This window comes from Tachypleus tridentatus, chromosome 7, assembly GCF_004210375.1.
Source record: "Tachypleus tridentatus isolate NWPU-2018 chromosome 7, ASM421037v1, whole genome shotgun sequence".
Lineage (NCBI taxonomy): Eukaryota > Metazoa > Arthropoda > Merostomata > Xiphosura > Limulidae > Tachypleus > Tachypleus tridentatus.
Window position 1 is genome coordinate 153,643,374 of NC_134831.1, and position 24,537 is coordinate 153,667,910.

A 24,537-nucleotide genomic window follows, 5' to 3' on the forward strand; every position below is an offset into this window, starting at 1 on the left:
ACAAATTCCCTTGCATCCCCCAATTCCTTTGCAAGTCTTTTATCAACGCAGGACATATTTATTTTTATAACTGTGGAATAGCTTAAAACATACCAAAATTATTATCTAGCTGCTTACTAGTGAGGCTAATCTAAAACGCTGTCCTACGGTTTTTAAGAAACAATATGGGAACCCAATTTTTGATGAACGTGGAGGTTTTTTGCTTTCCTATTTTCAGTTCGCAAATTCTTGCAAAGTTTTTTTTTTTTAATTTTGCACAAAACAATATTCAACAAAACCTGGGCTAGCTGTTCTTAATTTAGACGTGATACATTGCAGTGAAGGTAGCTAGTCAACCACCCACCACTAACTTGTGGGCTACTCGTTCAGTATCAGAGTGAGTATGTTCGGTATAACGAGATTTCGAACCTGCAACCATCATATTGCAAGTCCAGCACCCTAACCACCAAGTCTTCATATGAATGCACTACAATTGAAATGAAAATCTCTATCACTCACTTGAATATATATTTAAACCACAACCATGTTGATAGATTGCATGTCATTACTTTTCAAGCTTCTTCTCTCCTCTACTTAGAATAAAAATTATTGTTGGTAGAGCCTGTTTTTTTTTTTTTTTTTTTTAAATCTTACAGTATGTGAAAGACCATCAAACGAACTATGGATCCTTTATTATTTGTATTTGTGCTCTGCTCTGAAGTTGGCATATCATTTTGCTTCTAAGACTGACACAGCAGATACACATGTGTGCGATTCTCCCTCACTTTGAACACTGTCACTATTTTTTCACAGTTTTACTGTACTTCACGAAGTACGAATCTAAAGTGTAAATGTGTTTAGGTATAATTGCCAGTAGTGCACAACAGGTTTCTCAGTAGGACAGCCGTCACTCTACAGGTTTACAAAGCAAAGATTAGGGATTCTATTCCTCTCGATGGACACAACAAATAGCCTGTTGTGGCGTTTGTTATAAAACACACGCGTGCGCACACGCACACAGTATACAGGCCCGGCATAGCCAGGTGATTAAGGCACTCGACTCGTAATCTGATAGTTGCGGTTCGAATCCCTGTTACACCAAACATGCTCGTCCTTTCAGCCGTGGGGCCTTATAATGTTATGATCAATCCCACTATTTGTTGGTGAAAAAGTAGCCCAAGAATTGGTGGTGGGTGGTGCTGGCTAGCTGTCTTACCTGTAGTCTTACACTGCTAAATTAGGGACGGCTAGCGCAGATACCCCTCATGCAGTTTTGCACGAAATTCAAAAACAAACAAACAAACAAACGCAGTACACAATAGAAAATCAGTTGTTACTTTAAAGTAGCACGTCCATAGCTTATCGTAGCTTATTATTATTATTTATGCCTCTCGATTCCATGAAGGAACATAGGGCCGCAATCTCTTGCGGATTCATTAACAGGCTGGTTTTTTAAGTGAGTAGATTGTTAGCCCACCGCACAACCCCCAACCAGGAGGAGAAACCTTAGCCGTCCCTAATTTTGCAATGTAAGACTAGAGGGAAGGCAGCTAGTCATCAACACCCACCGCCAACTCTTGGGCTACTCTTTTACCAACGAATAGTGGGATTGACCGTCACGTTATAATGCTCCCACGGCTGAAAGGGCGAGCATGTTTAGCGCGACTGGGATGCGAACCCGCGACCTTCGGATTACGAGTCGCACGCCTAACGCGCTCGGCCATGCCGGGCACTTATCGTAGCTTAGAGGAGCAATTTTGTGGCATTTTAAATTTTGATACATACAATAACAGTTATTATATTTGTTTGTTTGTTTTTGAATTTTGCACAAAGCTACTCGAGGGCTATCTGTGCTAGCCGTCCCTAATTTAGCAGTGTAAGACTAGAGGGAAGGCAGCTAGTCATCACCACCCACCGCCAACTCTTGGGCTACTCTTATGCCAACGAATAGTGGGATTGACCGTCGCATTATGACGCCCCACGGCTGAAAGGGCGAGCATGTTTGGCGCGACGGGGATGCGAATCCGCGACCCTCAGATTACGAGTTGCACGCCTTAACATGCTTGGCCATGCCGAGCCCAGTTATTGTACATTTTCAATTTAACAAAACTGTTGATTGGCTATTCAATTAACATGCTTTATCTCTTTAAAAGTTAATGCTTCTTAATTTTACTAACAAATTGTATTCGCAAATTAATTAATATTTCCAGTTTATATTACTTGAAAATAAATAAAGTCTTGTTTTGTTTTGGAATTTCGCACAAAGCTACTCGAGGGCTATCTGTGCTAGCCGTCCCTAATTTAGCAGTGTAAGACTAGAGGGAAGGCAGCTAGTCATCACCACTCACCGCCAACTCTTGGGCTACTCTTTTACCAACGAATAGTGGGATTGACCGTCACATTATACGCCCCCACGGCTGGGAGGGCGAGCATGTTTAGCGCGACGCGGGCGCGAACTCGCGACCCTCGGATTACGAGTCGCAAGCCTTACGCGCTTGGTAAATAAAGTCAATAAAGAAACTGCAACTGCCAGATATATATTCATAACATAAGCCTCTGATAGAAACTTACTTATAGCTTTTTGAGTTTTCAGCAATCGTATTATACATGACTATTTTATAATAAACAGTACTGAGCAAAATTGTAAAAAAAGTAAAGCATTTCATGCTATTTATTTTTTAAATAAATTTTAGAAACAAACAAACAAACAAAACAACCAGTAAAAGAACCGCGGGGGGCAATTGGATTTAATGTGTAGCACGTGATAGTGTTGTGGGGAGTTAGCCTGTGACGAGATATATGGGCGTTGATTGAAATTAATGGAAAATATAATCATCACCCAGTCTTTTTTATTTATTTTAAAATGCTGCTAATTTAAAATTATATAAATTACGATACTTTTCCGTGATCTCCAAACGACTAAATATCCGATATCGAGTGTACCATTTAGTATTACCGTATTGTTAGGGCGTTTACTAAATTTATGAGGTAGGCTCTGTGTTGTGTTTAATATTATTATTAGTTTTTTGATCCTATCAGTGAAAATGACATTTTTGACTTAATAATGTCAGTCTGTGAGGTTGTGTACTATAAATATATAAGTTAAAACTCACAAGTACTATAACATTTAGTATAAGTTTTCTTTCAACTGTTGAATTATTATCCGTCACTGATACCAGTGCTAATGGTAGTGCCGTGTATGACACATTACTAATGCTGTTGATATTAACAGTACATATTAATAATATACAATTATACTTTCTTATTGTGAGGGAAATTGTATTGTTTCTGATTCATGATTTGTATTTTATAAAACGGAAGCTATAAGTGGAGTCTGGACTGGTATTCAATATGTCTAAGCAAGAAGTAAAGCTTTGCCTGCTTGGGGTGAGTAACTTTTTTTGAATTATTATCCGTCACTGATACCAGTGCTAATGGTAGTGCCGTGTATGACACATTACTAATGCTGTTGATATTAACAGTACATATTAATAATATACAATTATACTTTCTTATTGTGAGGGAAATTGTATTGTTTCTGATTCATGATTTGTATTTTATAAAATGGAAGCTATAAGTGGAGTCTGGACTGGTATTCAATATGTCTAAGCAAGAAGTAAAGCTTTGCCTGCTTGGGGTGAGTAACTTTTTTTCTTTTCCTTTTTCCAAAATAAGTATACATCAAAATCAGAGCCATAAAAACACCTGGGATTCTCTGGTCTGGGCTTCACATTTTTTGTTCGAGTGTACATCTCAATTTCATCTTATGTATTGCTCGTATTTTTTTTTGACAAAATCTGTGCCCCACATCAGAAGTTAGTTTATAAGTACTTACTTTATTTAGCATCAAAAGTAATACAGCAAAGTACAAGAATATCTATTATTTGGTTCTCTAATATAGGATGAACTAAAACACAGACTAGGCTCTCATTAACAAAAGATTTTTGTTGGATTGAATTAGTTCTTGGATAATAAGAAAAATATAGTGGAGAGAGAAATTGAGATTTATGCAGGATTAGTATAACATGTAGTTTCTTATGTGAAAAATGATAGAGCCTTGCATGTGGTTAGATGCTTTTTCTCCTCATGGCTCTGAGACTCAGTTTGTGGGAGGTCAAGAGAAGACAAGTGAGAATTTAGTTTATTTTTATAGCACCTTCCTTTGTTCAGACAGCTACTTGTGAACTTCAGATGGACGTTTTGCTTATTGCACCCCTTTTTCAACTAGTACTCCATGTTTGCAATATTTTGAATATTTTTCCGGTGGCTTACAAATCTTCATCTTCTTTATTGATAGTAACAAATTTGTCTGATTGCCTGGTCCTTCCATCCTCACCTGGAGAACTCTTATTTGTGCTGTCAGAGGTTAGATTCTTTACTTCTTGGCTCAGTTGTAACAGAGGGTGCAACTTTATTTCTTTTGTGATATTCAGTTCCTTTTCAGGAATCTTCTCATAATTTTACTTGGATCCCAATCAGTGGCAAGTTTTGCTTGGTCTAGTATGCTTTAACAAATAGATACTAGCTACGACTAGTCTAATAACCAAATTCCTCAAAAAATGTAAACTTCTTTGTTGAAACATAAGAAAAAGCAAGGTTCCAGAAGACCAATTGACTATTTTTAAGTGGTACTTTGTCAGTGATGAAAATAAAAATTATATTAACAACCAACCTTAATGTAATTCATATTTATGTGCTTATCACAACAAAATGTATAAAATAATCAAGCTACAAGCACATGTAATATCATCAGGTAAACAATTTCTATGGTTTGAACTTCCACCTTGCTATTTCATTTGCTATTGGAATTAGAATATGTGACTTAATCAACCATAAACTTGTCAGATGATGCAGGAATTCAAAAATAGTATATTCATCACAGAAAATAGTATGATGAATATATGTTCCATGGAAAGTGTACACAGAAATGTTACACCCCCCAACCAACAATATAAGGATAAATGCTTCATTTTACGGCGTTAGGCGATGTTTGTATTAAAGCCATGGTTATGGATTAATGCTCTGTGTCACAATCATGCCAATAAAAGTTCCACTTAAAGTGCTTTCCAAAGTTCATTAGCCATGCATAAATGGCAAATTACTTGGGCTGAGCAACTCAGAAACAGAAATTTGTGGTAGAATCTGTGAATAGGTTAGAAATTTTCATGCTGACTTAGATATGTAATTTGATGCTTTGTCTTGATAGAGCCATATCTTACTGATATTCATTTTGTACAGAGATAGTAATTTTATGTGGTATAAATTAATTTGTTCTCTAGTGCTAATTTAAACTAAAGTAAGACATTTATAGTAAATAAATTGTTCTGCAGACATGCATGGTCTAAAGTAAGTATTGATATCTCTTAACATTTATGCATGATTTGAGAATGTCATGTAATTATACATATGTTCTGCTGATTTATTGTAAAGCAGTATCAGCTTATTTTCAAAAACTTCTGTTGTGTTTAATATATCATTCCAAGAAGTTAGATAATTCATATAACTCTTGATGTACAATGTGACAAAATTTGATTCACAAAACTGAGAATGCACAAAGTCAATGTTTAAAACATATTTCATGCATTATGTCGGAAATAATTTTAAATGTAACATTCAAATGAATAATATGGAAGTTTGTGATAGTTTTTTTTCTGTTTAAAACAAAAGATGTGCTAAATACGTGTTGCATAATTGGTACTCTAAATATTTTCTAAGTGTATCCCTTTAAAGTTGTTTTTAATTATATTTTGTTTATCGATAAACTATTGTATCTCATGCATATGTTTTAAGGAGATTAAATACTTGGTTAGTCAACCAAGAGTATTTTAAAATGGAGAAAACATAATCATTTTCTCATAGATTAAGAAAGGACACTGAAATTTACTTGATATAGTCCAAGTTAATTGTTAGGATTGAGCAGACAGTGCTCTTTTTTTGTTCCAGGATTCTGGTGTTGGAAAGTCTAGTATTGTTCAGAGATTTGTTAACAATACCTTTAATCCTTTGGCTGAAAGCACAATTGGGTAAGACTTTCATAACCAAAAAATATTTTTATTTATTCACCATTGTGTCACAGAAAACTAACAAGTTAAATTTGCAGTTAATTTAAAAATTATTTAATGTGTGAAGTTGTAAGTCATATTTCTTATATAAACCTTTATTTGATTCAGACTAGCTATATACATTAAAAGCTTGGAAAGGAAAATTGATAATCTAAGTTCAGTGATGCCATATGTATTGAATATTTAAAATAGTTAGAAAGGTAACTATATAAGGAATGAGTTGCAGCATGTTGAAATGTAGAAATTGAACAGAAGATGAATCTATACAAGTTTCAGTTAGTTGATGAGGTTAATAATGGTAATTGTTATAGACCATCAGTTCAGATAGAATAAATTAATGGGCAGCTTTAGAGTAAAAATAGAATTGTCATAAGGAGGCAATTATCATAACGTATTTTAATTTCATACAGAAAGAATGGAGTACTTGGAGTCTAATGAGGAATATAAGGTGTTTCTGAAAGTAGTTTAAAATTGTTATCCTTGCCAAACTGTTAAGGAACCAAGTAAGGGAACAATCACCTACAAGTGATCACAGCATAACTAAGTTTTATACTTTGCTGTTTTTCAATATTAAATAAAAGTACAAATTTAATTAACAATTTTCAAAAGTCAATTTTGAGGCCATGAAGAAAGACTTAACTTTAGTTTACTGATCAGGCAGGCTAAAAGAGAATTTCAAAGAAATGTAAAAAGACTCAAAAACAAACTGTTTCAAATTCAAGATGAACCTGTTCTTCAGAATGGCAATTTCTGTTTCTAGGTAGAACATGTCCATCTTTAATTTGAAACAACAACAAAAAACTGACAGCTAGGATAGAAGATTTAGAGGATTATAGAAGAGTTAAGAAACTAAGATCCTCAATAAAGGTCTTTTATATAACAGCTGGCATATAAAGTAAGATTTAACAATAAAATATTCTCTAGACATATAAAAGATAAGTAGAATGTAAGATTGGAAGTAAAACCTTTGAAACAGAATAACTTTGAGATTGTGGATATTTTAAATAATTGTTTCTCATAACTTATCATCAGGATGAATGTTGGTGGTATGCCAACTCATAATTTATTGGAAGCAGTGAAAGAACTAGCTTTTCATGTGAGGAAAGGCAAATCATGTTCTAAAAGACTAGTGATAAAATAGTTTTTTTTTAATTTATTGGTTAATATAGAGGCAGATCTAGCAGAATTACTGAACTGCTGTATAGTGCATAAAGTAGAATTTTAAAGCCATAGCTATTGTGTGTTTAGATAGCAAAAACTAATTTTCATAGTGTAACCTCACATGGAATGTAAAAACTTGCATATTATCGTGTTCTTTACAGTTTGCTTCATGACAAGGAGAGGGTATCAGTGAATTAAATAATTAGCCCCATCTTCTGGATAAGTTTCCAGCTAGTTTTGTCATTCCCAACTTCCCCTGCTTGTACTCCTCTGACACAAGTTGTTCACTTACAAAATAAATTTGGTTTCATTACCTAATTATCACTTACTTAGACAAGCAAAAACATTTGAGTAGGTGAAGACAAAAATGAATAGACACGTTTTTAAACAATTAAACCTGTATTTCAGTTACAAGAACTTTATTATTATTGTAACCTATTATGATTTATTCTGGATGAGGCTTCAGTTTACTGTGTTATGAATTACAATTTGAGATAGCTTGAAATTGAAGTTAACTGAATATCAATGCATATTAAATTTATGATATTTGCCATCATTATGAAATTAAGTTCATCTGTGCAAAGAAGGAGGGTTTTCTGTTGTCACTGTTTTGAAATTTTGTGATAATTTTTAACCTAGAGATCTTAGGTTTTATCATGCACTTCTTATAGATGTGTGAGTATTTTAAATTCAGAAAACAAGTTTGATTTTTATTTCCAATAATCTGGTTGCAGTAACCTATTTCATTTTTTTATTGTAATTTTGTTTTGTTTCATTAAGGGTAACTATCTTCCATAGCTAGCTGATGAGAAATACTTTTAAATGTAGGATAATGTTGGATTGAACATCCTTGTTATTTCTGTCACTTGGTAACCTTGCAAATGAAGATAAATCCGAGTAGCAGTGTATCCTTGCTGCAGTGTAAGCTCTGTTTCCTCACACACCTCTCTTACAAAGGATACTTCTTGTAACTTTACATTGTTGTTTGCACCCTACTTTTATTTATCTTAATATGTTTTGTTCTAAGTTCTGCATTAATATTATCATAAAATTTGTATGTGTATGCAGTCTTTGTTATAAATTTATTCAAAATGAGCATACTTGTTACTCAGAGGTATAATGGTGATCGCATTCTAAATGGACAATTTCTGTGTTAACGTAGTGACGTGTCACAGAATCTGGTTCACAATGAGTGAATTAGTTTCAAGTTGATATCAGTACAGTTCCATTAATTGGTAGCTAGATCTCTAGTCTTTGCTGGCCTCACACTATTTACAAGAAGACTTTTCACCAAAAGAGATATCTAATGTCGCTGTACAAATGCAAGTATCTGAAATTAATTCTCTGGAATTAATCATTTTGCGAAGGGGTCACGGGGCAAAGGCTGTGTCATCATGTTTATTGACTTGCATTCAAAATTTTATTGAACTAATACTTTATGAACTTTTGTCAACAACTTTTTCATAGTCTCCTCACTCCCTCAGTGGCACAGTGGGATGCTTCTGTTCATATAATGCAACATATTGGGTTTCATTACTTTGATGGGTACACTAGAGGTAGCCTATTGTATGACTCTGTGCTTAACTACATGACCAAAGTTTTTGGATAAATTTCATTTATGGGGTTAATTCTAGAAACTTTCCAGATCTTTTTAAAGATCAAACAAAGCTGTATAGACATCACAGAAAAATACTTTTGCAGTATTTTCCATAGTGATTTACAGATGATAAATATGTAGGATTCACTTTTTTACTTTCAATTTACCAAATTAATAAAGAAAAAATTTGAGTTTATGTATATCAAAAATTTTCGTCACAACCAGGTAGGTGAGACCAAGTGAACTGAGACTCTCAAGACCAAGGATGAGGTTACTGTATTTTGATGTGACTGACTTTGTACTCAAAATAACTTATTTATTCCTATTGCTGTAACTCTTGGTTTTGTTCAAAGCTGTTTAGATTATAAGGTTAATTTCATAAAAAATGTATAGCATTTTTGGTCTTGCCCATCAGGTTTTGACTACCTTTAGGATAAATAATAAGTATTCAGAGGATAATAACTGAAAAACAGATGTAGGCTCTTATTATAAATGTTTGAGTTTTTAATTGTGGGAGCAATGGAAATGTATATTATTAAAAACATTTTTGAACTTTTATTAACAGTGCTTCATTTATGACAAAAAATGTTCTTGAAGATACTCACACTTACAAGTTTAACATCTGGGACACTGCTGGCCAGGAGAGGGCAAGTGTTTAAATTTTATTAATTTATTTTCTATGAAGTACATGTTGATATCCTGTAGTATACAATTTTTTCTTCTACTTTTCTGTACAATGTTCTTCTTGCTTTATAATATTGTGTATAAGAGGTTTCTGGTACATGATGAATAAATCACATTTGTAAAGTTTGATATAAAGTGCTTTAGGTGTTCCAAGTGAATCAAAACATTTAAAAATTTCAATTCTAAGTTACAATTTAACTTTATTATTTCAAGTTGGAATTAAAACTAGAATAGGATAACCATTTTTTTAAAGTAATTACAATACTGTACCAAAAGGTTGTTTCAAATTGTAATAATTAACAAAAAATAAATTTATATTATGTATGATTCGTAGGGCTTTCACTAAGGTTTAGTCATTGCAACAGTTTAGAAGCTTTTAACACATGGTGTACACAAAGCAGAGTAATTTCTCCATCTGTCTTGTGTGTCATAAGCTGTTGTGTTGAAGTGACTGAACCAATTGTGATGTAATTTGATAGGAGGTACTTGGGTAGACCCCCAGAGTTCAATGCCATATAAAGGGTCTGAGACTAGAAACTGTTTTGTTTTCTTTATCTTAACACCATGAATAAGGTCTTTACTGAGCTGAGGAGGGTGATGACAAAATACATGAATTCAGTGATGAACAAAATGATGTTTAATGCCACACATAACATGGGTACATAGGATGAATAGTTTGTGAGTTACAATTCAAAATAATGGAATGTGGCAGTCCACATCCCCATTTCTAGCATTATATTTTAAATCTGGCATTTTTTGGTGCTTTTCTTTGCAATATATAAAATTGTCAGAAGAAAATTAAAATTATTTCTTGTCTCTGCAAGTTTCCTTTCCATTCTAAATATTTTAAGCAAAAAAAAAACATTTAGAGACAAGTGTAGTAGTACTAATTATAATCAACAAATTTGAGATCAGTATGTGTGTCTTATTTAGATATCAATTTAAATATTTTAAGTTACAACACTTTGTAAAGGAATTTTTTTTGTATATTTTCCTGTATGTCATTAAAAAACATTTCCATATATTATTTAGTTACTAGCTGAATGACACTATTGAGTTTATGATATTGTATATTTCTCCCATATAATATCTTACTTCCTCTCACATAAATCTTTCTTGATTTATACTGTTGTTTATTTGTGTAAAATTTTCCTTGCCAGTAGCCTTGTTAACCCACTTTCCTCTGCATACTAACATGCAAATAATTATGCTGCAACTCTTCACCAATAGGAATGCAACATTACCCATATCCTAACTGGTGTTCTCTCTAATCTTGCAGCTTTTGATCACTTCTGCATTAGCCGTCTTATTGAGTAGACATATTTTGACTTTCATAAATTTTTACCACTTTAATTACACTGCTCTTTAACATTTTCATTTTCTTTTGTGGAGAGTTACAAATAATTTTATTTATTTTCTCTTTCAATTACATGAGTTATGGACTTGCAGTTTAAGGTGGTCACAACTACAGCTGCTGCAGCAAAATCACCAAGCATGTCCAACCATTATTCTCAGCCCATGAGTTAACTGCTCTGGTATTTTGAAAGTTTGTTGATTTCATGCAACAATCAGACCAAACTGGTGATTATTCAATTGTGGTTTTCAGTAATCGGGAAGCTTTGGATTTGCGCAGCCTTTTTCCTCTCTTCAATATGCTTCTCAGTCATGTGTTTTTTTCCTCATGTTTCTCTTACTCTGATCACCTTTCTTGTACCAGGACTAGTGGGAGGGAGCCAGACTCTTTTAAATTGCCTGTACTTGAAGGTCCTCAGTGATTGATCCATAGGTTCTGAAAATTATTTCAGTAAGTGTGGTCCCTTACTTCCATTTGTCTCTCTATTATTCCACAATCCCCATTTACTTACTTTGGACCTGTTGTGCAATTCCAGGCACTGCTAGGTGTTGGTATATTGATTCCATCAATGTGTCCTCTGTGCATCAAAACACAATGTCATATATATTACATACATTGTTGAGATTTGGTGTTCTGTTACTCATAGTATGTTGCTTTATAAATGTGTTTGTCCTGAACCATATACTCATGGACTAACATGAGTAAAGCAGACAGGTAACAATGCCCATCTCTGATGATCTCCACTAGGTGTGGATTCCTGTACATGGTGAGGGGACCTCCCAAGGAAGGTTCTGTTCTGTTTGGATACCTTCTCTGGGATCTAAACATCCACCCATGTGTTTGCTGTTTGTAGCGACCCGTGAAGGGGAGGAGAGGATCCTGGTGGTTGAGGGGTCCAACCCTAACACACCACTTTGGCCTTGAATTCCTGTAGATGGCCAGCCTTTGGGTGGTCCCCCCTTGGGCCAATCGGCTGGTCCACTTGGGCTAGAGTCAACCAAGTACCAGTGTTGGAAGTTCTCAACGGGTGTTGTGGACATTGTGCCTGATGCTGGTGTTTGGGTATAGTGCTCACGAAACCCTGGCGTTGCTGCATTGTCCTTGCATGACATTGTAGTGCGTCCCCTCGTAGGACTCCATGGTGGGTGGGGTCAGTGGGTACCAAAATTTTTCTTTTTTCCTATGGATCCTCCTTCAAAAAATTTAAATAAATTAGTGAAAACACAGTCAATTGGTAAGCGACCATGTTTTGAAGACTCTGAGCAGCAATCTTCAACATCTGTAACACACGTACCTCATTTTCTTATATTACATTCTCTTTCAGAAAAACCTTTAGGGTAATTGTCCCCCTTTTTTATTCAGAAGGGACTAGAAGGTCTTGCTGGCTCTCCAAAGCCAGTGAAGAAGCTTCGATCTGGAGACATATTAGTTGAAACATCCACAACCCACCACAGTGAACTCCTCTTGAATTCAACAGCAATGGGGGATATACCTATTGAGGTTACCCCTCATACAACCTTGAATTCATTACGAGGAGTTATTGTTGAGAGGGATTTGAAGAACGTCCCCAAGTCAGAGATTCTCGCTGGTCTCTCCACTCAAGGAGTTTTTGCAGTGAGGCACATATCCACTCGCAAAGATGGAGTTACACTGCCAACAAATACCCTCGTTTTGACATTTACTTCATCACGTGTACCTGCCACTATCAAGGCAGGTTATCTAATTTGCAGGGTACAGCCATACATTCCGAACCCTCTCTGATGTTTCCAATGTCAGAGATTCGGCCACTCAAAGACATCATGTTGTGGTTTCCTGACATGTGCTCGTTGTGGTGGCAAGGACCACGATGCCTATGTGTGTGACATGGACCCACATTGCGTCAACTGCAATGGTTCTCACCCTTCCTACTTTCGTTCTTGCCCAAAATGGTTGGAGGAAAAAGAGGTGCAGCATTTGAAAAAGACTCGTAACATTAGTTATCCTGAGGCTCGGAAATTGCTGCCCGCCACTCCATCTCAGACATATGCTGCTGCACTTCATTCTGCAACTACAGTGGTTAGTGCAGACAGATCTCTCTGTGCCTCCAAGAGAATTGTTTTCAAAACAAATGAAAAGCCTTTTGACCTCGATGGTTAAAAAGGTTGAATCGACTTCCACACCCATCTCTGTTCCTCCCATACATTCCAACAAACCTCAAGATCCACATCCTTCAGTTTCAAATACAGGCATTTCTTCTGATACATCTTTTTCTCCCACCTCAAGAGGCAAAATAATCATTCGTTCGCATCCTCAGTCACTGGATTCCCCTTCCAATAACAAAGACCTGCCCAATTGACCCAGAGCAGGATCCATGAAAGTTGAGAGACCTCCTCCAACTAACAACAGTAAGGAAAAAAAACGTAGTCGTAAACAGAAGGGTTCTCCAGCTACTTCGCCTACTCATCATTAAAAATGGCCATTTTGATACAATGGAACTGTCGAGGTTTACATTCTAATCTGGATGATATCAAAACACTGATTGCTTCCTACCATCCTGTATGTCTTTCTTTACAAGAAACATTTCTAAAACCTGCTGATACAGTCATCATTCGGTAGTATTCTCTGTACAGAAATGACAGGCTGTGTGATGGACAAGTACATGGAGGGGTGGCACTATTGGTTGATCAGCATGTGCCCACCTTGTCTTTGTCACTCAACACACCCTTGGAGGCTGTAGCCATCCGTGTTTCCTTGGGTCATACCATCACTGTTTGTTCTCTCTACCTGTCCCCTAGTGAGACATATGATCAATCAGAACTTGATGCTCTCGTTGAACAGTTGCCATCTCCCTTTCTTCTCCTGGGGGACTTTAATGGACATCATCCCCTCTGGGGAAGTGCTGTTATAGATGGGAGGGGTCGCTCTGCAGAGCGTATGCTCTCTGACCACAATTTTTCTCTTTTTAATACTGGTTCTTCCACTTATTTTCATGCACCTAGTCAGTCCTTTACTGCTATTGATCTCTCAGTTTGCTCCCCTTCATTATTCTCCCGTTTTTCATGGAGGGTTGACAGTAATCCACTAGACAGTGATCATTTTCCTATACTTTTGAGAGAGACTGGCCGTGGTCAATGCCACCCTACCAGCGTGCCCTGGTGGAAGCTGGATCCCGCAGACTGGTCCACTTTCACTGCTCTTGCAGAACTTGATCATGCTATCGTGAATCAGCCATCAATAGATGACTGTGTGGCAGTGGTAACTGGCTGTATTATACAATCAGCTGCTCAGTGTATTTCTAAAACCTCGACACATTTTCCACGATATCCTCATTCGTGGTGGAATCCTGCTTGCCACTTAGCACAGAAGCCTCAAAAATGGGCCTGGGATACTTTTCGTAGATATCCCACACTTTCAAGTCGCATCCCGTTCCAATGGGCCCGTGCACATGCTAGGTGGGTAAGACGTCAAAACCAGAAGGAATCTTGGATTAAGTTCACAACTAGCATATCTTCTACCACCAGTTCCAAGGTCATGTGCGACAGGATTCAAAAGGTCAGTGGGTACTACAATTATGCCCCCCTCTTGACCTTACTCTCTGATGGTCAGGAGGTGGCTGATGTCCGGAACATCGCTGATACTCTAGGTGAAAGCTTTTGCCGGGTATCTAGCACTTCTGCTTGTTCCTCCATCTTCTTGGCCATCAAGACTCGGGCAGAGCGTTCACCTCTTTCTTTTCGAACTGAATGTCTCTTTGACTATAATTGTCCTTTTACACTGGCGGAACTGAAAATGGCCCTTCATCGGTCTGGCAGTACATCTGTTGGACCTGATGATGTACACTATGACATGCTGCACCATCTATCTCCTGCTTCTCTTGATGTTCTTCAAATTGTCTTTAACTGGATCTGGCAGGAGAATGTTTTTCCTAATGCCTGGCACCAGGCTATTATTTTACCTTTCTCTAAGCCAGGGAAAGATCCCAAGATTCCTTCAAACTACCGTCCAATTGCTTTGATGAGCTGTCTCTGTAAGACCTTAGAAAGGATGGTTAAAGCTCGTCTTGTGTGGTTCCTCCAATCAAACAACCTCCTCTCGCCCACCCAGTGTGGGTTCCGTCGACAGCACTCCACCACAGACCACCTAATTCGTCTTGAAACATCAATCAGTGAAGCCTTTCTCAAATGCCAACATCTTGTATCAATATTCTTTGACATTGAAAAGACTTGTGACACAACATGGAGGTATGGCGTTTTTCGAGACCTCCATACATATGGGTTACGTGGCCATTTACCCATGTTTATTAAAAAATTTTTAATGGACAGGAAATTCCAAGTTCGTGTGGATTCAACACTTTCCCGTTCTTTTGTACAGGAACTCAGTCCCTCAGGGCTGTGTTTTGAGTGTCACACTTTTCAGTATAAAGATAAATGTCATCACTGAACAACTCCCTCTCACTATTGCGAATGGGCTGTATGTCGACAACTTTCACATCTCATGTCAGTAGTCAAACATGAGATATATTGAGCGGCAACTACAAACTGCCCTCAATCGTGTACTGAAATGGACTACGGCAAACGGCTTTAATTTCTCTCTTTCTAAAACCGTTTGCATGCACTTTTGCCACCAACAGGGTATTCACCCTGATCCTGAACTTCATATTGATGAATTTTCGCTGCCAGTGGCCTCTGAGACCAAGTTCTTGGGACTTATCTTTGACCATAAGCTGTCCTTTATACCACACTTAAAGCAGGTTCGGGTCAAATGCACAAGATCACTGAACATCCTCCATGTCCTCTCTACTACCAGTTGGGGAGCAGATCGATGTTCTATGTTAAAGGTTTATCGTGCTCTTATTCGATCAAAACTCGACTATGGATCAATGATCTATGGCTCTGCCAGACCCTCGGCCTTAAAGATGCTGGACCCCATTCATCACCAAAGACTTCGACTCTGCACTGGGGCTTTCCGCACCTCTCCAGTTCAAAGTTTGTACGTTGAATCTCATGAACCTTCTCTGCACCTTTGCTGTTTGCAACTATCTTTACAATACTCTTCGAAACTTTGTTCCTTATTAAAGCATCCCACCTGGGGATGTGTTTTTCTTCCTCAGTGGGCCTTACTTTTTCAGAACAGACGATCTGCCATTGCTCCATTTGGCTTTCGCATCCAGCCGCAATTAGATGAATTGGGTCTGTCTTTGGATGACATTGCAGTTTCCACAGGTCAGCCCATCCCACCATGGCTTATTACAGCACCCAAATGTGACCTTTCTTTCAGTCATCTGAAAAAGGCAGATACTCCAGTTTGGAGGTACCGTCATTTATTTAATGAACATCTTTCAAACGATCATTCCGTTCCCGTTTATACAGATGGTTCCAAATCAGGTAATTCAATGGGCTCTGCTGTGGTTTGCTGCGGTTCGGTGGTTGCGAGCAAAAACCCCTCTACAGCTTCTGTATTCACTGCTGAACTGTATGCCATATCTCTTGCCCTGGATCATATTGAAGCTGAGCAGTATTCTAACTGCACTATTTATACTGACTCGCTTAGTTCTATACTGGCCCTGGAATCGCTACACGTTGGCTCGCACCCTGTTCTCGCTGATATTCAAAATCGACTGGCCCATTTCTCATTAACTGCCACTTCTATCCAGTTTTTCTGTATACCAGGCCATGTTGGTATTCGCCGGAATGAGCTTGTAGACACGGCAGCTAAATCTATCTGCTCTGGCACTATCACCTCTGTGCCTATTTCATACATGGACTATGGTCTTGTATTCAAGGCTCAACTCCGTGCCAACTGGCAGTCCACTTGGAGTGAGCAACGCAACAGCAAGCTTTTTCAAATAAAACCCTGTATTGGGCTTTGGCCATCTAGCTTTCATAAGGTTCGGAAGGAGGAAGTTGTTCTAACTAGACTACGTATTGGGCACAGTTTTTTAACTCATTGTTTTCTTTTGTCTGGAACTGATGCACCAGTGTGTAGTTTGTGTAACACTCAAATCACTATAAGCCACATTTTACTTTCTTGCCATCGTTACGATTCTCAATGACGGCACTATTTTAAACATGTTTTTTCCCAGGGTTTATCTGTAGCATTGGACAGTGTTATTGGTGATGGTGACACTGTCCACCTTGATAAAGTTTTTAGTTTTTTAATGGCCATTAATCTTTTTTAATCTCATTTAAGTGTTGCATATTTATTCATTACACCTTTTTAATTGTGGTTCCTTTTTTACAGTTTCATTCTCTCTAGTTTAATTTGACATTGGAAAATGGCCAGAACATTAAATAACTTGACACCAGGACTGGAAAGGCCAACTTCAGGTGACTAACGCTGCTGGTTGAACTATCAGTTTGAACTACTTGTTAGTCGTCCTGGCGAGTTGTTATTACACTTTTGCTGCATGTCATTTTACACTTTTATTACTTTACCTTTTAGTACTGGCCATAATGACACATAACCCGGAACCAGGACTGGAAAGACCAACTTCAGGTGACTGACGGTGATTCTTGAACTTACCTGTTAGTCTTTCTGGCAGGTTATGATCATTACCATTTTGCTAGAGTAAGTACTTTACAACATCTTTTACTCTGCTTTCTCTCTTGACATTGTAGACTAAGTGTCAACATTGGTTTTATACTTTTTCTGTTTTTCAATGATGTTTTGTTTTACCTTCATTTCCTTTTATGTATTTTACTACATTTATTTTATTTTTACCTTTTAACCGGACGTTTAGCGCAGATAGCCTAGCTGCTTTGTGCCATAAAACACTAAATCAATCAATCAATCAATTGATGATCTGTGGCATCTAGGCTCTTCCTGTTGTGGATCTGATGTACAGTTCCAGACTCCACCATGTCATGATTGTCTCAGCTGACATGATCATACTGCTTTTAAAAATAGTGTATGCTGGGCACCCATTGCACAATCTTTGGTTCTCTTATCCTTTGAAATTTTCTAGTGGAATATGAGAGTCCTTGCCACTTACAAGTTCCAAGTTGCTTGGGTGATGGACCATGGAGGCCTGACCATCTTAGTGTGCACAATACAACTTTGTTAAGAGTTGGGTGATAACATTCTCCTTCCTAGTGTGGGCCTAATGTATAATACCAAATGCTACCAGGTGTTGGATGTAGCACTACCCCATTTATTGCAATTTGCCCTTCCAGCTGAGGGATCTTCCTTCCTACCATCCACTAGATATTGATTACCATGGATCAGATGTTGGTTAGAGCTATACTAGTCACATAAGTTTTCAAATATGTTTGGATAATAACCTCCTCCTACTATAGACTGGACAATAATTTCCCAATGCCACCAGGTTTTAGATTGGAGATGCATCCCCAAATAGGGATCCAACTTTCTCCCATCTGCTGGATGTTGGTTCATGGTGGATCTGGTGTTGATTATAGTAGCTGTTTACTTTCCTCTTACTGTAGACTGGGTGAATAAATTCCTAATGCCATCAAGTTTTGGATTAGAGAGGAACATTCACCTGGATTTTACACCTTTCTACTATCTGCTGGATGTCAGTTCCCAGAAGATTTGGGTGTTGGTGAAAGTGCATGCTTGGTACAAAAGCTTGTCTTTCATGGTAGTGCTTGTTTTATAGATGAATGGTAAAAGATGTCCTTCTTACCATGGACCTGATGTACAATTTCAGAAGCTACAAGGTATTGGTTGCACCATATTCATTCTATTACAGCCGTATTATTTCTTTTTTTTTTTTTTTTTTTTTTGGGGGGGGGCTTCTTTGTTTCTGCCTTTTTGGCACCACATTAAAAATAGGCAAAGAAATATACCTGGCTCAGAAGTTCAGAAGTGTGCAGTCTCCCACATGTTTGTTTTTAATTCCTTTTCACACCTAGGCTTCCTAAATGGAGATTATCTTCCTTCCATCCCTTCACAGGTTCAGTATGGGATTTGAGCTTTTTGTGAGAGGAGGTAAGATATTGTATCTGAAGTTAACATTTTCCTTAACTGAAAATGTATTTCTGATAGATACCTCTTCACATTTCCCACCTATCCTCCACACTTTTGGTATGGTTTGATGTAATCTGACTCTTCTTGAAGTGGTTAACAGTTGCAATATTAGAGAGGGCACTAATTATGATAGGAATAGTGTTGCATACCTATTGATGGGAGGGCTGTTGAATAATCATCTGTGTGTTAGTATGCAGGGACAAGTGTGATTGTCAAGGCTAGTGGCAAACAAAAATTTACATTGGCAAAGGACAATACAAGTTAAAAGAGATTTTTTGTGATGTAATTATCTATCAGAAATGCAATGTCAGAGTGGGAAAATGTTTACTTTTGTATATTAGATTTGAAAGTTCTGCTTAATGTTTGTATTTTATTTCTATGTAATGGTAATTTTTGACATTTTTAAATAATCACAAGTTTTTGAGAAAAGCTCATTAAATAATTTACTTTTGAGTGTTTTTAACTTCAAAGATGCATGCTTCGCACACTATAACAAAAGTTAAACATAAAAGATGTAGGGAAGCAGTTGCTGTCCATCTAAATTGATGATGTAACTTGTGAATTTTCCTTTTAGTATCGGGCGTTGGCACCTATGTACTATCGAGGTGCAGGGGCAGCTATTATAGTGTATGATGTAACATCAGCAGTAAGTAAATAAACACTAATATTTTTGTTTTGTTTTGTCCAAGACATTTACTACACTTTATCAAATCACCTAAATGAATGCATTTGTTAGATTTGCAAGGATTATTCAAAAAATATTAGTACTATTATTATGGTTTTATTTATGTATTATTTCTTGATTTAAGTAGTGCCTTTGTTACATTAAGTCATAAGATTCTGCTGGATAAACTATACATGATGGGTGTAGTGGGAAGCTAACATAACTGGTTCAGTAATTATTTGAGTTATAGGGTTGTAATAACAAGAATTGGAGAAATTATTGGTAATTCAATGAGTATAAAATATTATGTTCCATAAGGTTCTATTTTAGGTCCACTACTAAATGATTTATATGTTAATGGTATTGTAAATGTAGGTCTGAAGAGTAAAATTTATCAAAATCCAGATGATTTAGCTTTAACTGTAACTCATGTTGATGTTGAAGTTAGAAATTTTACAGTTCATTTAAGTACATTAAGGTGTTGGCTTAATATAAATGAAATGTATATGAATACTGATAAAAAAAAAAAAAACAGTGGTAATTCAGTTGAAATATACAAATATTATTAAAAAATATTTAAATATCCATGATCAGAGATGTACTAATAAATATGAGTATTTTTTGTAGCTAACAAACATTATTCTGATTGTAAAAGTATATATGTAGAAAATGTAAATACTAAGACATATTTAGGGCTAATTATATACAATGCTTTTAGTTGGTTAAAATATATGAATATGATTTGCAATAAATTAAGGCCTATTAATGCTAAATTAAGGAGAATACAGGATATTTTACCAATTAATGTTAAAAATTATGTATCTTTAGCAGAATCTGTTGTACATTATGGATTGACAATATGTTTCAACAAGTTAACATGCACTTAAAAAATAGATATAAATAGAAAAAAAAAAAATGTTTAAGATAATAGTTTTAAATAAAATTGAGTAAATTAATATAGGTTGCATTAACAAATGAAAGCCCCAGCATGGTCAGGTGGTTAAGGCACACGACCCATAACTCAATAATCATGGGTTCGAATCCCTGTTGCAACAAACATGCTCGCCATTTCAGTTGTGGAGGCATTATAACATTATGTTCAATCCCACTATTCGTTGGTAAAAGAGTAGCCCAAGAGTTAGCAGTGGGTGGTGATGACTAGCTGCCTTCCTTTTAGTCTTGCACTGCTTAATTAGGGATGGCTAGTGCAGATTGCTCTTGAGTAGCTTTGCCCCAAATTTAAAAACAAACAAACAAATGAAATTATAAGAAATCAGTTATTTTATGTAAATACACTTTATATATATACATGATAATTTGGAATTCCTATTATAGTTTAAATCATAAAGTACTAAAAAAATCATATATATAATGCTAGAACATATGTATAATATAGAATTTTAGAAAGTAAATATTATGAAACTCCAGATTACAATAATAACTATGGAACTTGAGTGAAGTAGCATAAAATACCATATATAATGAACAAACTTTCCAGAGGGTCATAGATTAATAATAATAAGAGTTATGAAAAAAACAACTGAAAGATTGGTTATTAATTGATATTTGTAGGCCAACTAATTAATATTCACTGAATGGTAGTTCATAGGATTAATATTATCATTAACTTTTTTAGTAGCTGTATTATTTCTTGTTTGTGGCAAAAGTACAACATTACAAGATATGTTTTTGTAGTATGTTCAATAAGTTGTCTGTTTCAGATATGTTAATACAAATTGATGGTTAAGGTAGACTCTTTATTAATTTCACCTTATTTTTGGTTACTTATAATTATTAATATATATATAGAAATTTTTGGTAAGTTATTTTAAAATAAGCTGATTTAAGCTACATGGAAATTTTTTTATTTTTTTTTATTTTTGTTATTTATTTTTATATTAGTTTGTTATAACTAAAAACAAGCCAAATCGAAAATAAACTAAAGAAATAAAAGAAAAAACAAACCAAAAAATGCTGCACTAATTGAAAGAATCCCAGGGTATGAACTATAATGTGAAATATAAAATGTACCCTAGCTTTGGGAGGTGGCTGCAGAAGTGGGACTTACATTACAGTGGAGATACACTGTCTGTCAGTCTTAACCTCCATTTACCAGTCTCACATAAAGAAATACAATAAAGGAACAGTAATAGAAATAATAAATATAGAAATAGAAATTAGGAGAGTGGGTACTCAAGCCCACAATGTCCCACATCTATATCACCCTTCACTGCCTGCAGACAATTTTTGGAAGGTGACTGCTCTCCAAAGTAAAGAAGAAGTAATTAAAAAATAAGAATAAGAAAAAAAGGTTCTACCATTTGGAGGTAAGTTAAATAAACTTACCTCTTGAAGTTAACATTCTAGCCCCGTTATGGTAGAAAGGAACTAATTGGTAGCCTAGTAAATGAATTGTACTAGTATGAAAGGTCCCATCTGGTTATCTAAATTAACTAGTATAGCTCCCAGCCACCACCTGTTCTTTAAGTTTACTGTAATTATCATGCCCTAAACAAGCTTTTGTATGTGGCAAGGCATACATTCACATTAGTAGAGTTTAGTTGTTAAATGACCTCATTTAAAGTTTCTTCATTAAATCCATTAACTATTAATTTTTGTATTATTATTTCAACATTACTGATAAAATATTGTAAGTTATTACAAATTTAATATCATCTGAATAGTTATGAAGCTATAACACTTATAACAGAAGAGTATGGTACATCACAGTTAAGAGCAGTGATTCTCAACCTGTGTGCCTCGAGAGATTGGCAGGTGTGCAGTGGTGTTTTTGAAACACATTCAACTTTCTTGAGATTTTACAAGCAAGTTGAACACATTAGTTAATAAAAGCTGCTATAGACACACTCTGACACTTTCCAAAATATTTGATAATTTTCATTGAACTCGAGCAATGAGAAGTACATACTTAAATTTCATTCTCGACTGTTAGTTTAATTGTGGAGCAACAAGTGCTTCGCGTCATAAATGATGCATCAATCAATCAAACTGCTTTTGGAACACGTTCTCATTCTGCGGTAAGCTACAGCTACTATGTTGTAGGTAGGAATTTTATATCAACTGCAGAACTTTGTGTTTATTGTGTATGAATTAGCTTTATCATTTATCCATGGAAAAATATTTAAGTCTGGTGCTACAAAGGAGAATGTGTTGAATCAAAAGCAAAGAATCAAACGAAAGTACAAAAATGAATACATCAAATACAGTTTTATTGCTTTGGAATCGGAACATTCTCAATTACCATTCTGCCTACTCTGCAATGCAGCTTTATCGAATGAGGCGTTTGTTCCTAGCAAACTGAAGAGACACTTGGAAACAAAACATTCAACTGTGAAGGATAAACCAAATTAAAATCTCCATTAAAAATCGATATCCTGCAATCAGTTCAAAAGCAGTTGAAGTTCTGCATTCATTTGCATCTTCGTGGTTTTGCGAAATTGGATTTTCAGCATTGACTGAAATTAAAGCCAGAAAGAGAGAGAGGCTTCTTACAGTCGATGATGAAATGCAAGCTTGTTTGTCTGCATTAGAGCCTCACTTCAATTTGATTTGCTCTTGGAAGCAGGCACAAGCGTCACATTGAAAACGTGTAAAATTAAAAAGTTTTGATTTTTTTGCTATACCACAAAATTGTTTAAAAGCCTTGGAACGACATTCACGGCCAAAGCAAGTGATAGTATTGTCAATGTGCAGATGACATTAATATCACTAGCTTTGGCTGTGATTTTCGTTCTAAGGCTTTTAACGCTTGCTGTATAATGTGTACCTAAAAAAATCGTTAAGGCTTTCCAGGTGTGTTATGAAAATTTTCAGATTGTCATAGTGTGCTGCAAGTCAGAAAAGGTTGAGAACTACTGATTAAGAGGGTAATATATATAAATATGTGTATATAGTGTATACTGTATGTGACAAAAAGGAAAATAAACTATTCTTAAAAGAAAAAGTATTAACTTTTACACACTTGGATGTATCATATAAGAAATGTCACATTTTGTTGAATAAGTTTTCAAGTGGCTAGATTTTAAATATGTGGATTATACGTATTAGATATTTTTGAGATTGATAGTTTTTGTAATTAAAAACCAAGAGAAGTAAGATATTAGTTTTTAAAGTTACTGATTAATGATTTTAAACTGTATAAAATCCATAATCATATCTTAGGAATAATTTAAAAATACTTTATGTAATATGCTAATGCTAGTCTGAAATGAGTAAGGACAAAATATGATATCAGTGCAACCTTTACAGTTTAACCATTTTGTGATTATTAATAGATAAAAATTAGTATAAAACTTGTTGGGGTATTGTTTTGCTTGTTATCTAAAAACTAAACTAGATAATACTTTGTGCATTATTCAGGCACATCAGTGTTAAACTTGCCAGTTCCTGACTTTGTTATGTGTATTTGTAATACTGAAATTACACTATTCTTAATAAGTTTACTACACTTACCATTCATAGCAAAGTTTTGAATCATTGAAAGGCTGGGTTCGAGAGTTGCAGCATCATGGACCCCCAGGTATTATTTTAGCAATTGCAGGGAACAAATGTGATCTTGAAGATTACAGAGAAGTGTCATATCAAAGTGAGTTACTTGTATTTTGATAAGTAGTGCTGCTTTCTTTATTTTGAAAGAAATACAAAACTGTTCACTGGGAATGTTGTATATTAAATTTTATTAACTGAATGTTTTACACAAAAGTGAGACTCAAAAGACTATTATATGTCAAAGTACTAATAGTTTTTATGTAATGTTGTGAATATCTTGCCTGGATTTACTTATATGGTATCATCTTTAGAGGGTTGAGGTTCTTACCTTAACTTTCACAAAATTTCTTGTCTCTGGTTGATCAAGGAGTCTTCTTCGTATCACCAGTCTCAATCCTTTTGCAGTTTGTCAGGTTTTATCCCACTTCATTCCTCTCCTGCAGGTATATTCTGACATCTCCACAGTGGTCACTTATATCACAGTGCAAGGGAATTTCACATCCAGACTTTTATGTTTTCAGATCCTTGATCTCCTTTTTGAATCCACAGTCACCACATTGTG

The 24,537-nt window shown here is 35.7% G+C and overlaps 1 protein-coding gene across 2 annotated transcripts in view; it reads left to right on the plus strand.

Annotated features, from left to right (window-relative positions):
- Positions 1 to 2,711: 2,711 nt before the first annotated feature.
- Positions 2,712 to 24,537, plus strand: part of LOC143256937 (ras-related protein Rab-22A-like) — a 31,009-nt gene continuing 9,183 nt past the window's right edge. Inside the window, exons 1-6 of one of the 2 annotated variants that reach the window (XM_076514839.1) lie at positions 2,712 to 2,967; positions 3,551 to 3,616; positions 5,923 to 6,002; positions 9,365 to 9,446; positions 19,377 to 19,448; positions 23,949 to 24,072. In XM_076514839.1, coding sequence (XP_076370954.1) covers positions 3,581 to 3,616; positions 5,923 to 6,002; positions 9,365 to 9,446; positions 19,377 to 19,448; positions 23,949 to 24,072 — 394 coding nt within the window. In that variant the 5' untranslated portion in view covers positions 2,712 to 2,967; positions 3,551 to 3,580. The remainder of the gene's footprint in view (positions 2,968 to 3,550; positions 3,617 to 5,922; positions 6,003 to 9,364; positions 9,447 to 19,376; positions 19,449 to 23,948; positions 24,073 to 24,537) is intronic. The other variant, XM_076514840.1, reaches the window with a different exon arrangement.